Source organism: Ambystoma mexicanum, chromosome 3q, assembly GCF_040938575.1.
Source record: "Ambystoma mexicanum isolate Mex_15411 chromosome 3q, UKY_AmexF1_1, whole genome shotgun sequence".
Classification (NCBI taxonomy): Eukaryota; Metazoa; Chordata; class Amphibia; order Caudata; family Ambystomatidae; genus Ambystoma; species Ambystoma mexicanum.
The window spans coordinates 1,079,109,563-1,079,125,653 of NC_090926.1; the positions used below are offsets into that span (position 1 = coordinate 1,079,109,563).

Sequence of the window (16,091 nt, forward strand, 5' to 3'; positions counted from 1 at the left end):
AACCAGCAGTCAGCACTCCAGTGCAGCCAACAAGGACTTCCCCTAGGTTGTCCAAAGTTACACCCGTAACTCCCCCTCCAGCTGAGGCTAAGAGGGAGGTACAACCCTGGGTGGTTGAACTAGACTTTGAAGAAGAGCTAGTGGAAGGCCAGGAACTCATTGGAGATCTGGATCCTGTTGACCATCCTGAGCTGCAGTCTTTACTGGCAGAAGGTGGACCCAACACGGCAGACTTCAGTAAGGGACAGAGAGAATGTCCAACTCTGGAAGGTCTTCGCCACCAGGCAGATGCTCAGGCTGAAGGGCAAGAGCCTGGGAAATATAGGTTACACTGGGAAGATGGCCTCTTCTACAGTGAACCAACCGAGTCTGCACCTGGGGACAACAAACGACTTGTAGTACCCCAAGAGAACAGACCACAGTTCTTGCAGTTAGCCCATGAGATTCCTTTGGCTGGTCACTTGAGTTTCAAGAAGACTAAGGAAAGGCTCTCACTCTACTTCTATTGGCCAAAGATGTCTCTAAGTTGCCACACCTGCCAGACTTCTGGTAAGGTTGGCTCCAAGAATGTGGCACCTTTAGTGCCTCTCCCAGTTGTGGGAGTCCAATTTGAGAGAGTAGGGATTGACATTGCTGGTCCCCTTGATCCTATAACTTCCTCAGGCAACAGGTTTATACTTGTTGTACTTGTTGTAGTAGACCATGCTACTAGGTACCCTGAGGCAATTCCTATGAGGACTGTTACATTTCTGGATGTGGCTAAGGCCTTCCTTGGTATTTTTACCAGGGTTGGGTTTCCTAAGGAAGTAATCTCTGACAGTGTCATGCCCCGCATTCCTGCTTACAGACGTCCGAGGGCGTCTATTTCCATGTGGAAGCTGCCCTGGCGACTGCTTTCAGTTTGTGGAATACGCCGCACTACATTATCCAGCATTCCTTCTTCCCGCAGTCATGTGAAGCGCACGCAACGTGTCTTGCGTCCTGGAAATGGTACCAGTATTTAGTATGGCGTATCCCTGCAACGGGTGCTCCTAAACTAAGTAATTAGTTTGAGTGCCCGATTTATTGACATCCTGATTCCTGTGTTTCCTTGACCCGGCTTATGTTTTAAGGATTACTCTTGAACGTTTTGTCCCTAAGGTTTCTGGCGCCATTTCCCTCGGCTGTTTTCCCTTGGTAAACGAACTCACGGCTTTTCCAAACGGACTGTTTCCCTCTTGCCCTTGTTTGTTGTGACGCCTTGGAATTTTGTTAACCTCAAGTTCAATGCAATTCAGAACATTAGGAAAATCTAAACTAGACCTCTGTTCAAGATGCTTTTCTCCCTACTGGCTGCTAACTCCACTGGCTTTCTGAACCCTTCAACCTCACGTATTTCACAAGCCCACAAAACACTCCTTTTCTGGATCTATCATCAACGCTGCTCTCCTCACAAGAAACATTGATCTACACATCGAAGTGACCGATTGGACGCTCTCCTGATTTTGTGGTCACTACTTGGATTGGATATTTTTACTTTGGGGACGTTTTCCTGAATTCCTTGGGGATTATTTGGACTATCTATTTGCGCCCTCGTGCCGTTCGGGTTAGGTGGATTATTGCACAGACTTCCTTCAACTGAGACTTTCTTCCTTCTTCACCTTGTCATCACTTTGCTGAACTCACATAGGTTACGGGACTTCCTCTTGACTAAGCAGGTAAGAGAGGGTAATTGCGGGTGGGTGATTGCTGCACTTTGGTAACTCTGGCTGCTCTCTTGAACCATCGTTTTTGCTTTGTTCCCTTAGCTCTGTTGTCGCTGCACCTGCCTTTTCACTCAAGCCCCTGGCCTGTTAGTTATAGTTTATTTCTACAGGCTGCGCTCTTGGGGGGAAAGTCTTGTTAACATCGCGTTCAAGATATCCCAGAGTAGAGGGGCTCCCAAGGTGGATGCTGATTCTGTATCCTTTATAAGTCTGTATCCTTTTTCAAGTTGTGTTAAAGTGTGACAGACAGTTTGGCAAATTTTATGTCCCACTACATGAAAGCCATGTGGAAAATCTGCAGAGTTACTTACAAGTTTCCAACCGCATACCACCCTCAGACAAATGGGCTGGTTGAAAGGTTCAATAGAACCATGAAGAGCATGATAGGTGCTTTAGAGGACCCCCTTAAATGAAAGTGGGACCTTCTACTGCCATGCCTTCTCTTTGCTTATAGAGAAGTCCCTCAGGAGGGAGTAGGTTATTCTCCCTTTGAACTTCTCTATGGTCATCAGGTCAGAGGTCCATTGACCCTGATCAAGGAGGGGCTAGCGAGTGCTCCTTCCCCCAAGCCAGTCAGAGTGACTGACTATGTGATAGGTCTCCGCAGGAGAATGTCACAAATGATGGCAGAAGCAAGTGATAACTTGAAAGCTGGACAAGCATCGGTCAAGCACTGGCATGACCAAAAGGCTAACATGGTTGAGTTTACTCAAGACCAACTAGTTCTCGTTATGATTCCAACAAGGCAGAGGGCCTTGCAAGACAAATGTATGGGACCCTTCAAAGTTGTGGGTAAACTTGGAGAGGTCAACTATCTGGTGGACTTGGGCAACCCCAAGGAGGCTCCAACAGTCTTCCACACCAACAGACTAAAAGCGTATGTCTCCAGACCTGATGTAGGAGTTTTGCTTCTAGCATCATCAGAGGAAGAAGAAGAGAGTAAAGCTCTTCCTGATCTCCTCAGAGGCTTACCTTTGGATGAAAAGATTGAAGGAGTAAATCTCTCTTCAAATCTGACACCTGAGCAACAGGAAGAGTGCAAATCTATGTTGAATCAGTTTGCCTCTCTGTTCTCACTTTCACCAGGCTTGACCCCTTGGGGACAGCATGACATACTCACTGGTGACTGTCTGCCAGTCAAAAGCAGAGGATATCGAATGTCAGAAAATGTAAGAACCCGGGGGGCGCTGTTGAGCAGCCGACAAAATGGCTGCCTAGCTTTTTAGCTCCGTGTGCGGCTGCCTCGAATCTGCTTCCATCTGCGGTTTGCTACTTTCTCCCGACCTGAGACCTGGTCCATACCTTGCTGACACTTGGAACTACCTACCTGCGAAATTTGGCCCTGAATCAGACCTTCTGTCCCTGTATTCGGCTGCGGGCTCTGCCCCCGCGCTGGCCCGGCCGGGCCCTCGCGCTTCCGATGGACGGCGTGCGCGGCGGCGCCGAATAATCTGCTGCGGGCGACCTGCGGCTCGCCTTCTGGGCTGGCTCTCCACCGCTGCGCCCAACTGCCCTGAGCTACGGGCCTGATTTGGTGCTTGGGGGCCGCCTGTGTGGCCCGCGACGACGGGGCGGAACCGACGTGGGCACCCGGAGCCGGACACCTGAACCCCCCTGCGACTGCCCGCCGCGGCCCACCCGAGGGACCACTGATCGGCGTTGGGATTGGATCGCCGCTCCTGAGGTGAGGCGGTGCGGGGACCGCAGCTTGTAAACTTATTTTGCATTTCCCGAGCCCGCCCGGCTGCTGCCCCCCCACCTCCCTGCTGGGACTGTGCTCCGCGGCGAGGCGTCCCACGACGCGCAACTACTTCACCTCCTGTGATACACCGGAGCGAACTGCCTGATCATACTATCCAGATCCTGGCCTAGTGGTACCGGTGACTCTTCTCTGATAGCTCTGCCGGCTGCTGCCGCGGACCGGTGGTACAGTGACCCACGAGACTAACTACGGCCCTTGGGCTCCAGGTCTCCGCGCCACACAATGTCCAACAGGTCTAGAAACACCAGCAAGACCGGGGCCATGGACAAATTCGCAAAAGCTGCCCCGAGGTCTGACCCGGCCCGTGCATTGGGCGATCAGGACGACTCACCACTCCCTGAGGGGCCCCCCACAGACCTGACTGTCATGATGGAGTCTATGGCTAGAAATTTTGCGGCCTTCCACGAGAAATTGGATGACATTAATGCAAACGTGGCGTCTCTCAAGACTAAACTAGATCAACAGGGGGTGCGAATCACCGAATCTGAACACAGGATCAGCTCCAATGAGGACAATATTCTCACACTGCAGAGTACGGTGTCCACCCTTGTCGCGGACATGAAGTCAGTAAAGGCCAAATGCGATGACCTCGAATCCAGATCACGTAGAAACAACATACGTATCATTGGAGTCCCGGAAAATGCACTGAAGGGCCGACTTGAACTGGCTGTCGAGACCCTCCTGAAGGAGCTGTTAGACAATCCGGATCTCTCTCCCTTTTTCACTGTCGAAAGGGCCCACAGAGCGCTGGTTCCGCGTCCCAAGCCGGGGGACTTCCCGAGGCCCATCATCGCGAAAATTCTGAGCTTCAGAGACCGTGATCGGATCCTCAGCCTTGCACGTGAAAAGGGTGAGCTTAGATTGGACTCGCAAGTGATTCGAATCTTCCCTGACTTTTCGACCGGAGTTCAACAGGAGCGTCGTCAATTCCTTGGCGTTAAAAAACTGCTCAGGGAGAGAAGCATTCCCTATGCCATCCTGTTTCCTGCGCGTCTGAAGTTCACATTTAATGATAAGCTCTACTTCTTCACTGTGCCCTCGGAAGCGGTGAAATTCATAGAAGCGCATATTCCCCCTCGCCCACCTGCTGACATGATGGAGAATGACTGAAGGTCGGTTATTATTTGCAACTGCTGACCGTCCTTTGGACAGGCGTTCTGTTGGCTCCACTGCCCATTTGCCTCCTCTACAACTATCCTGCTGTTAGGTTCAAGTTTCTCATTCACTCTGAGCTTCACTCGCTGCACCTAATTCCCCAACTACGTTCCTTTAAATTACCAGATTGCTGCACTACTCAACGTGCCCTTGTTGACTCTCTATTGTTGTTGCATGGAATGCTACTTTGACTTTTATTGTGACTCGTACGATCCCTCCATGCTGAAACGTTCTACATTAGTAAACCGCACACAATGCTTGTTTTCTCTCGTATCCCTTTGGTTCCAGGCATGCTGGCACACAGCAATGGCGTTCCCCACTGCGATTGCACTGTTCTTTATAACTATGTTTTGGGTTAGCCCCTGTTGGGCTCCTGCACAAGCTGGTTCATGTTGGGGTCGACCCAGCTGTGCACTGGGTGGGATGGGTGGGGTTTACACTGCTGAGCTTGGGTTGGTGGTGAGGGTGGGGGTCGGGCACGGGGTACTGTTTCTAAAAGGCACACGAGGTTGCATGAGGCGTACACTACAGAGCCACGATTGCAGGATTGATTCTACACTTGGGAGCACGCACTACAGTTGGGTTTGGGATGTCCATTGAGAATATGCGATATGTAATGGTATATCTGTCATTGCAATGTCTACCATCCTAATGTCATGGAATGTCCGTGGGTTAAGCAACCACACTAAAGCCCGCAAAATAATGGCCTATGCCAACAGGCATGATTGCAGAATATTGTTCCTACAGGAGACTCATTCCGATGGCCACATTCCTAGGACTATGGCTCCGGCCTGGGGCCTGGCGAGATTCTTCACCTCCTACTCCACTCAATCCAGGGGTGTTCTAACCATGATTCATAAATCTATTAAGTTTACATTACACAAAAGTTACATTGACCCTGAGGGTCGTTATGTAATACTGCACTGCACTCTGGTTAACAGAGAATATTTACTTGCTAACACCTATTGCCCCAATGTCGACTCCCCTGGATTTTTCGACTCTATTGCCACCATTCTGTTGGGATATGTGGGCATACCGATCCTCTGGGGTGGTGATCTGAACCTTATCCTCGACACGGTCCTTGACAGAACTGGTACTACTTCCCGCCCCCTGACTAGTGCTGCGCGCAGATTGCACTCCCACATCAGAGGCCTTGACATCTGTGATGCCTGGAGGACGCTACACCCCCAATCGAGGGACTACACGTTCTACTCATCAGTGCACGATAGCTCCTCTAGGATTGACCTATTCCTTGTGTCCAGAGGGATTATGGGTGGGGTGGCGGACTCCCAGATCCTATCCCGCACACTATCTGATCATGCCCCGATTACACTCTCGGTTAGGCTGGGTGTGCCCGTCCCGACATTTAGTACCTGGCGTTTCAAATCGGATGCCCTTAGGGATGTGGTGTTTAAGGCCGAAATACTTGCCGACATTTTGTCTTTCTTCGAACACAACACTCTTCGGGACACCTCGGCTGCAGTCCGATGGGACGCCTTCAAAGTGTATATAAGGGGTATGTCCATTTCTCGGGAGGCTGGAGTACTGAAAACGATTAGAACCGCACTGGGCCGATCTGAAGCCAAATTAAAGCAACTGGAACTGCAATGTGCCACCAAGGCTGACCCTGCCACACTCGCCCAAGTCTCCGATGAACTCCGGGCGTTCAATACGCTCGCCGTTAGCGAAATACAATACCTTGGCCGCCCTCAGGCAGCCAAGAAGTATGGGGAGGGGGATAGGCCTGGGAGAACGTTAGCTACACTAGTCAAATGGGAATCTGGCCGTACGCAAATCACCTCCATTAAAGACAAACATGGCAATGTTCAATGGGCTGACCAACAAATCCTGGATACATTCACTGACTTCTATAGGTCCCTTTACTCCCAACCTACCGAACACTCTGAGCAACATATGCGAGAACTTCTCGACCAGATCCCCACCACTGAAATTTCCTCCACTACCCGCGATGAGTTGGACTCCCCCATTACACTCGATGAGATAGTGACAGCCATTTCTGATCTGCCCAAAGGCAAAGCCCCGGGACCTGACGGTCTAACTGCCGCTTTCTACCAAGAACACGTTGCCATTATTGCCCCCCGGCTACTCGAGGTCTGGGATGAATCGCTCCGATTATCTATCCTCCCCCTCTCCATGCGCGAGGCGGCTATTACAGTGCTGCTTAAACCTGGCAAACCGGAAGATGAATGTGGGTCCTATCGGCCCCTCTCCCTCATGAATATAGACACGAAGATCTTTGCGAAAATCATTGCGAACCGATTTTTGCCCTTTATGCCGTATTTGGTACATGAAGATCAAGCCGGCTTCGTACCGGGGAGATCTACCTCCCATAATATCAGGAGACTGTTTAACGTAATGTCCCGCATTGATCAAAAGGTGCACGCCGTGGCGGTCACGTTGGACGCCCAGAAGGCCTTTGATATGGTCTCCTGGAAATATACATGGCTTGTGCTGGAGGTTATGGGTATTGGCCCGAACATGCTCAGGTTTATTAAATTGTTATATACCTCCCCTGTGGCGCGTGTTAGGTCCAATGCCCTGACGTCCGACCTTATCACACTGCTGAGGGGTACCCGACAGGGATGCCCCTTCTCTCCGATACTGTTTGCTCTAGCAATAGAGCCCATGGCAGACTATGTCCGCGCTCATCACGCCCGCAGGGGAATAAGATTGAAAGACACCCCCGAGATAATATCTCTTTATGCAGATGATGTTTTACTTTATATCAGAGACCCCACGGTGCATTTAGATCCAATATTGAGAGATATCACCCGTATTGGCACCCGCTCCGGCTTTGCCATTAACTACTCCAAATCAGAGATTTTCCCGCTCACGGCATCCACCCAACAGCCCACCACTGAATACCCCCTCCGATGGTCACCGAAGGGTATCAGATATTTAGGTGTGCAAATATCCCTAACTAAATCCGCCCTCCTCGCTGATAATTATTGTGCGGTAGCACAGTTGGTCGAGTCTAAAGTTTTACGGTGGCGTGCCCTTCCATTATCCATCGCAGGTCGGCTCTCCCTCGTTAAAATGATCTTACTTCCCAAACTTCTTTACACCTTTAGCAATGTACCGGTGTGGCCCGGGAAGGACTACTTTGCCAGGCTACACACAATATGCGCCCAGTTCCTCTGGCACTCGGGTGCGGTCCGCAAAAAGTGGACTGACATGACACTCCCATACAGACAAGGAGGACTCACGGCTCCGGAGCTGACGCTCTACTGGTGCGCGGCCCAGGCACAATATGCCACTCACTGGTATCCTGGTACTCCGGTGCGTCCCCATGTCAAATTGGAACGGCTGGCTGCCGCTGGCACTGACCTGATGTCCATCATACTAACTCGACAATACACACCCGACTCTCCTTTTGACCCACTCAGCACGACCCTACTAGCCTGGGCTCGCCTGCTGTTTCAGACTCCGGAGAACTCCCCGTACTACAGATGGCTTCCTGTATGGGCCTTTCCCGGCCTGGAGCCCACTCATGATGTGGCGTTGGCTCGGCATTGGGAGGGGCTGGGATACCGTGCACTGACGGACTTCTACCCTGATGGCAGGTTCATTGACCCTCAAACTTGGAAACCGGGCCACACGGGGTCCGCCTTGGAAACCTTTCAGTACTTTAGACTACGGGCTGCGTTCCGCACCAAATGGCCCTCCTTCCCCGAGGAGCCCCCTGACAATTCGGCCATTGCATATATCGCCAACTCCGGTGGCGCCCGTGGTATAGTGTCAGCGCTTTACAAGATCCTTCAGGCTACTACCCCTACTCCCACCCTCAGGGCCCGAGAGGAATGGGCCGCCGAACTGGGTCTGGAGGTATCGGATGGGACCTGGTCGGCTATGTGCCTACACACTCAAAAAGTCTCCCTCAATTTCCGTTTCCGCGCCATGCAATATAAACTTCTAAATAGACTGTACTATACCCCATATAGGACCTCGAGGTTTGCCCGGGCTGCGGTGCATCCCTGCCCCCGGTGTGGGGCCATGGAGGCTGATCACTTACACATGTTCTGGGCCTGTAACAAGCTGCATAGATTTTGGGAAAGTATTCTAGAAACACTCACGGCTATCACTGACGCTGTAATCGACCCCGACCCATTGGCTGTCCTATTCGGAATCTGGAAGACTGAGGACACCAGAGGCTCGGCTAGATTTCTTAACATTGGTTGCATGATAGCTAAGAAATGTATCCTTCAGTGCTGGAAAAGCCCTTTCCCCCCGACTCACCAGAAATGGCTTCACATGCTTACTTGGTCGCGCAACTGTGAAGAGGAATACATATCCATGCTCCCGGCCACCTCTCGTCCCAGAAACATCTGGTTGGAATTCAACTCATACCTGAACTGTCAAGGAGAGGGCATCTCCAGCTCTGTCTCGTCTCCCATCCCGTTGGCGTCCACTCCTACTGCATGAACCTTTACCTACGGGATTCCTATGTGACCGTTGCTTGACACTGTTACCAACAATGTATTATGCTCTATGTACTGCTCCATCTCATGTTATCTGACCATGATTGTTGGCTTGATGTATGTACCATGCTACCCCTGCCGCCAAAAATAAAAGTTTAAAAAAAAAAAAGAAAATGTAAGAACCCACATCAAAGGTGAGGTCAACAAGATGCTTGATCTCGGGGTAATAGAGCCCTCTACTAGTCCATGGTCTAGCCCAGTTGTGTTAGTACCAAAGGCAGGATCTAAAGAACTTAGATTCTGTGTGGACTACAGAGCTCTTAATGCAGTCACTAAGACTGATGCCCACCCTTTGCCAAGGACAGATGAGTTGGTGGATAGACTTGGTGCTGCCAAGTTCCTCAGCACATTTGACTTGACGTCAGGCTATTGGCAAATAGCCCTGACAGACCATGCCAAGGAGAAAACTGCATTTTCTACCCCAGTTGGCTTATACCAGTTTAAGGTTATGCCTTTTGGATTGAAAAATGCACCTGCTACGTTTCAAAGGATGGTAACCAGGTTCTGAATGGGATGGAGGACTTCTGCATGGCATACTTGGATGACATAGCAGTGTTCAGCAATTCCTGGGAGGAACATGTGGACCACCTAAGATATGTTTTGCAGGCTCTTGGAAAGGCCAATCTGACCATAAAGGCAAGTAAAATGCCAGATTGGACAGAGTAAAGTGGTCTACCTTGGACATGAGATAGGAGGTGGAGAAATAAGGCCTTTGCCCAGTAAGATTGAAACTGTGCAAAATTGGACAACACCTACTACTCAGACCCAGGTGAGAGCCTTCTTAGGTCTCACTGGGTATTACAGGAATTTCATTGAGAACTATGGGTCCATAGCTTCTCCACTGAATGTCATCTCCTCTCCTAAATTCCCTAAAAAGTTTAGATGGAATGAGGAATGCAATCAGGCCTTTGAAACCCTGAAAAAAGCTTTTTGCCAAGCCCCAGTTCTCAGAGCTCCTGACTACCACCAAACTTTACACTAAACCACAATCAATTTATTTTTAACGATGAGTACTACACCCAAACCAAGGGGATTGCCATGGGAGCGAAGTATGCTCCAGCTTTGGCAAACCTCTTCATGGCTTACTTTGAGGACTTACATGTATTTCATAATAATCCATACATCGAGTTTATTCAAATTTGGAGAAGATACATAGATGATGTTTTTGCAATATGGGCAGGTACACCAGATCAGTTCCAGGAATTCATGCAATTCCTGAACCACAACCAATTTGGGATAAATTTTACAGGCCATATTGATACTACTGGAATTGAGTTTTTGGATCTTAGAATCTATGTAGACAATCAAACCTTGCAAACTTGCACATTTCGTAAAACAACTGCAGTCAACTCTGTTTTGCATGCAAAAAGCAGCCACAGAAGAAATGTGATTAACAATATTCCTCGAGGAGAATTCTTTAGAGCTAGGAGAAATTGCAGTCAAGATATGAACTTCCGTTTAGAATGTAAGTCTATAGGAACCAGATTCCAAGAAAGAGGCTACACGAAAACCAACATTAACCATGCACTAAGGAACGTGAAAACAATCACAAGATCTTCTCTACTTACCCAGTCCAAAAAACTTGCTGAATTTCCACAACATGTGAACTTCATAACAAAGTATTGCAGTGACTCTAAATTTATATATCATATTTTTAACAAACACTGGAATATCTTACATTTGGAGACCCACATTACAAAGAAACCTAGAATAATTTTCTCTAGAGATCCTACACTTAGAAACTTACTGTGTCCCTCGTTTATGAAACCTGGTTCCGACAGACAGACTAATTGGCTTACGCAGAGCACTAAACCCAATGGATTCCACAAGTGTGGGACTTGTAATTTTTGTCAATTTGCCCTATCGCCCACCAAAATATTTACTTGTCATGGTAATCTAAATATCAAAATTACGGATTTCATGAATTGTCGCTCTAAATATATTGTATATGGAATTATCTGTGTCTGCAAGAAAGTTTACGTCGGCAGTACCATCAGGGAACTGAGGGTAAGAATCAGAGAACACCTTGCAAATCTTAACAGTCAAGATATTAATTTATGCTCGTATAATCGAGAGACCAGGACTATCAAGCAAACTCCCTACGGGGTGTTAATCAAGTTACCTCACCTTAGGCACCAGAAAATATATCCATTGGAGATTGACGGATTCTGTTACTCTCTTAATTTACAAAAATCAGATTACTTCTCATCGCAATAACAATACGCCCTGAGGACGGCCCAGAGAGGGCTGAAACACGTGTTGGCGTGCAGTGTCCACTTTTGTGATTAAATACTTTTACTGACAGGCATGCAGTGTCCACTTTTGTGATTAAATACCTGTACTGACATTTCCACCTACATTGTAATGGTTTAATCACCCAAGCAAGCTAAAGCTTGTCAAGTTCAATTGCATGACTGGTTTTGAGGGAGCGCTGACTGGCAGGCTACACCGACCTTGTTTATTCCTTTATATATGAAGGGGTACTGAGAATTTACCCTTCTACGCCCTGCCACTGCCGCAAACCTCTCCAACATCTAACTAGTACGAGGGTGTGCGCAACTACCCACATTGGGGATAATTTCTCGGAATCTCTACTACTTTTTATATTCGACCGCAAATATTTTCCTATGGGATTTTCCCATTGTTCGAGGCTACCAACTTTATTTAATTCAATTTTCATAGCCTCGAACATACCGCCAGTTTAATTAATATTAATTTTCCGGTTGGTATTTTTTGCCAAGACTCGATTCTAAAATGGCGTTTGTGTTCTCTTCTGTGACTCCAACCCAAGTCGAGCCCTTTGTTCCACTTTTTGGCGGGCTTCTCCACGGAAGCCTCCCAAAAGTGTTGCCACTCTGTCTGGGTACCACAGGGGGTGTAGGAGGGGGTTTAGGCACCCTGGACCGAGTTACCTTGGTAACTCAGGTCGCACTCTTGTGTGATTGGCCCAAGTGGCACCACTTAGCATGTTTGAGTGACAGCTAGGCTGAGTGAATGGGGGTTTTCTGCATAAAAGCAGGGCTTTGGGGACTGGAACTTCAGAAGCCACCACAGGACCTGAGAATCCGACGAGGGAGAAGCTGAGCCGACCTACCATGACGACACCACCGGTGGAGCCCTGCAGAACCGACTCACCACTTCCTGACGACAGAGAAGATCTCCTGGCTGGAGAGGCTTCTTCCCCCGACTGGTGGGCACAACCAGTTTACCTTTCTTTCTTCGCACCCCAGCCTGGTTTGTGGTCGAACTGCCCGTGCCAAGCACCCCGGCAGCCGGATAGCCACTCACCACTGAACCGCGAATCACCGGACCGCTGCTTGTACCTGAGAAACTCTGCAGCTGGTTTGTTCCCTGGCAGTGCAACGAACTCCTGTCTTCCTCCACGACGAGATCCTCTCTTCCCCCGGACGAAGCACCGACTTGCACCCGCTGCCAGGAACAACTGCCCCCGCTGGAGCGTTCTCACCACTTTAAGGTACCGTGTCCGCCAGGCCTCCCTTTCTAAAGATTGCTACAAGGTAATAATAACTCCTTAACCTTCTGGACTGGGCTGGCCGCCTTGACCCTCTAACTGGTCCCTTTCTGCGGTCCAACTCCTTTTTGAACCTTTACAAGACTTTTGTGCATTGCAACCGTGTGACCTTGGACACATTTCGTTTGGATCCTCTGAAAGTGGATTCGGCCTCTTGAACTCTAACTTCACGGTTTTACTTTGCCTTCCTCCCTTGTTGTGTTCTTGAAAAAGTGTTGGGATCTGTTTCAATTTGTTCTCTGCTTTTCTCTCCCTTTTTAAAACGAACTATTAGAGTGCCATCTACGTTAAGCGCTCACCGCTGTCTGAAAATAAGTGGGGCTTTACTTAAGACTTGTCTAATATTCTTTTAAGGGAGAGTATATCTTTTAGTGACCGTGTTTTTGAATTGCTTACTAGTAGTGCCTGTGTGTTTTTCTAGATGTGGTTTTAAATAAATAATTATATCTCTTTTACACCAAGCCCTGGTCAGTGTTTACTTGTTCTATTGTGTGCTCTTGACCTATTGTGAATACTCTGTATACTGCCTAACTCTTCTTGAGGGACGTCTGACTGCTCAGCCACAGCTACCAAGTGAATCTGTGTGATACAGACTGCTACCAAGTGGGTTTACTGCCAAACACCTGTAGTCCTAAATCTTTTGCAGTGGTCCGAGAGGGAACTGCACAGGTTTCTGCCTAACAAGTGGCTGTTGCTTTGATCTGTACTTAACGTGCACAACATTATTTTGTTTGGGACCCCGACTCTGACCCCTTTCATTTTTATGAAGAATGTTGTATTTGTAAACTTACTTCCAGGCCTACAGATAATGGTGCGCATCAGCCAATTTTACTGCCTAAAAATAGGCAAATATGCCAAAAAAATTGAAATAGTACCCACAAAAGAAAAGGGAAACATAAGGCGGCTCTCCCCCTGCTTTCACCCACGCAGTGCCATAGTGACACAAGAAGAAACGATTACAGCCTAATCTGAAGAGGTAAACGTGTATCTTTAATGTGCATGCATAGACATCTTTATTACAAAACTATTTATGTTTTCAGTTAAAATATTTTTATTCGCATATAAAATACTCCCAATTAGGAAGGGGAGTTACTTTTTCACTCCTTAAACAATCATTTTACTCACAACTTCCAAAAGAGGCCACTTCGAAATCTTATCTGGAGCACTGCCTGCTTCTATTAAAATGGCCTGTATTTTGTCAAGTTGCGTTGGCATATGATTTGGAGCGTTCCAATTTTGATTGATCTAACAGTGCACAATTCTGATTTTATGTATTAAATATACCATTATAAGTACTGCTATGCAGAACATGCTGTACTGTATGCCAGTTTGAAAACTAAAGATGGAATAGGAAAAATTAACTCTACTGTGCTCTTTGAATTGCAAACTGTGGAACCAGGAAATATATAATATATAATCCCAGCATCCCCATATGGCAGTTTATGTGTTGCATACCAAAAACTGCAATTGGCCAGCAGTGATGTAGCTCGCCGGTGTTACAACGAAAGTCTCAACCATACGGTTTAGTATTTTTTTTAAATCATGTATTGTGCATATAGTTTTACAACATATTCACAAATTTCTCATAAAACTTACATTACCACAACATCATAACAATTCATTTATCAAAAATGTAATCTAAAAAATGTCATTATGACCTCTTCTACATTTAAAAAATAAATACCAAGTGTTTAGTAATGTGTATCTTCCCTATGTGCTTTACTCTGACATGCATTTTGTACGTAAATGCTGGACAAACAATTCTGGTGAATAATTACAAATTCTTGCAGTTATAATAACCATTTTTTCTTGCAAACAAGTCATTTGACTTTCAAGCGATAGTCTTTATTTCTAACTTTAACGTAAGAGGTTTTTATTTTAGACAGTTGTACTTGAAAGATGGGGTACTCCTTATTTCTCTCTGGACAAAATAGGAGCCTTTCTGTTTTGTCTGAATGCATCGGTTGGGAGATGGAGGTATAGTGGTGGGGTGGTGCATCTCGACTTCCGGTGTTGTTCACCCCAGAAGCCAGTTGCCAATTACTGCCCCACTGCATATAGGCAGTAGCATGGTCAACCGTCCCCCTTTACGTTTAACAGAGATATAAAATAAAAACTGGTTATTCAACTCCAGGCCCGGAATCCTGACGGGTTTTCAGGCTACACCTCATTAATATGCATGAGAAAAAAAATGCATACATTTTAAATCATTGCATGCAAATAGATCTAAGGAATATTAATGAGGGATATCCTGAAAATGCAGTTCAGGCCCTTGAGGACTGGAGTTGGACAACCCCCTCCTCTCCGGTGTTATTGTGCAGAAATAGAGATAACTGGGAGTTGAGGGAGAAATCTGCTATGCGATTTACCACAGACGACTTACTGGAGTTACCATGCCAAATCTAGCCTCGACTGACAGCCTGTGGCAACCCTAACTTTCTACCTGGCCATGCCACGCTACAAAATCATCTTGAATGAGGCTGGGCCATTGACGGAATCCTGGATCGTCCAAAAAGCCCTGACATGCATACGTGAAATCACATTGTTCAAACACCCCGATGTGTCACAGCGCATAACTCACTGTATAGGACTCCTGCAGAGGTATGCCTTCTGGGTTTTCCATGGCAGTTCTCAAAGCGATATTTCCCTGTCTTCGGTGTGACGTGACAGGGAATATAGAGAAGCAAACCAGAGCGAAAGGGACCCGATTGGCGCCCTTCCCAATTAGAAACCACTGGAAATGAGTTCAGGACCTGACAGTTATGTTGAAGTTACCAATTTCAAAATGACTCCGCACATCTGACTGAGCATGCGCAAGGAAAAGCCATTCCTCCGTCACGCGCGCGCATTGTGAAACCATCAAGGAATCTTTTGCGCATGCCAATTGAGCAGGCAGGACCTCTGTACTGGCTCATTGCGGAATGCTGCGACGTGGACATTTTAGTTTCCAGTTGTTTTCCTCTCCATCCCTTCCAAGGGCCATACTTCAAGATATTTGCGTAGGGCTAAGCGACGGTCATTTTTCAAGATTTGTCTATATGTAGCGAAATGTCAGGTTGTTTTTTAGCGTATTTCAGGGGGAAACCGCCCGCAAATTGAAATCCTTGACTTGTTTGGCTGAACGCACTTTGTCTACGCCTCTTTACGGTGATTACTTTTCCAGAATTCCTCTGCATAAGCATTCAGAATAATCCTTTTCCCGGAAGAATTGCCTTGGTTCTGCTAGTGACCTTCACTGTTGTTATCAAGTCATAAGAGTGAGGAGACTCATTCTCAAAAGCAAGAAATTCGACTTTATCATAAATGTGCGTCTCATGGTGAAATATGCACATTTCATTCATTTGGCTTTGCAAACCCATACAAATTGCACAGTTGATTTGCCTTTCGTAAGACCAACA

General features: G+C 47.5%; 1 protein-coding gene across 2 annotated transcripts in view; it reads right to left on the reverse strand.

Annotated features, from left to right (window-relative positions):
• LOC138583260 (zinc finger protein 436-like) overlaps window positions 1-15,568 on the reverse strand; it is a 336,884-nt gene extending 321,316 nt beyond the window's left edge. The window contains exon 1 of one of the 2 annotated variants that reach the window (XM_069655337.1): window positions 15,275-15,524. In XM_069655337.1, coding sequence (XP_069511438.1) covers window positions 15,275-15,316 — 42 coding nt within the window. In that variant the 5' untranslated portion in view covers window positions 15,317-15,524. Of the gene's footprint in view, window positions 1-15,274 lie in introns of both variants that reach the window. The other variant, XM_069655336.1, reaches the window with a different exon arrangement.
• Between the last annotated feature and the right edge of the window lie 523 nt (window positions 15,569-16,091).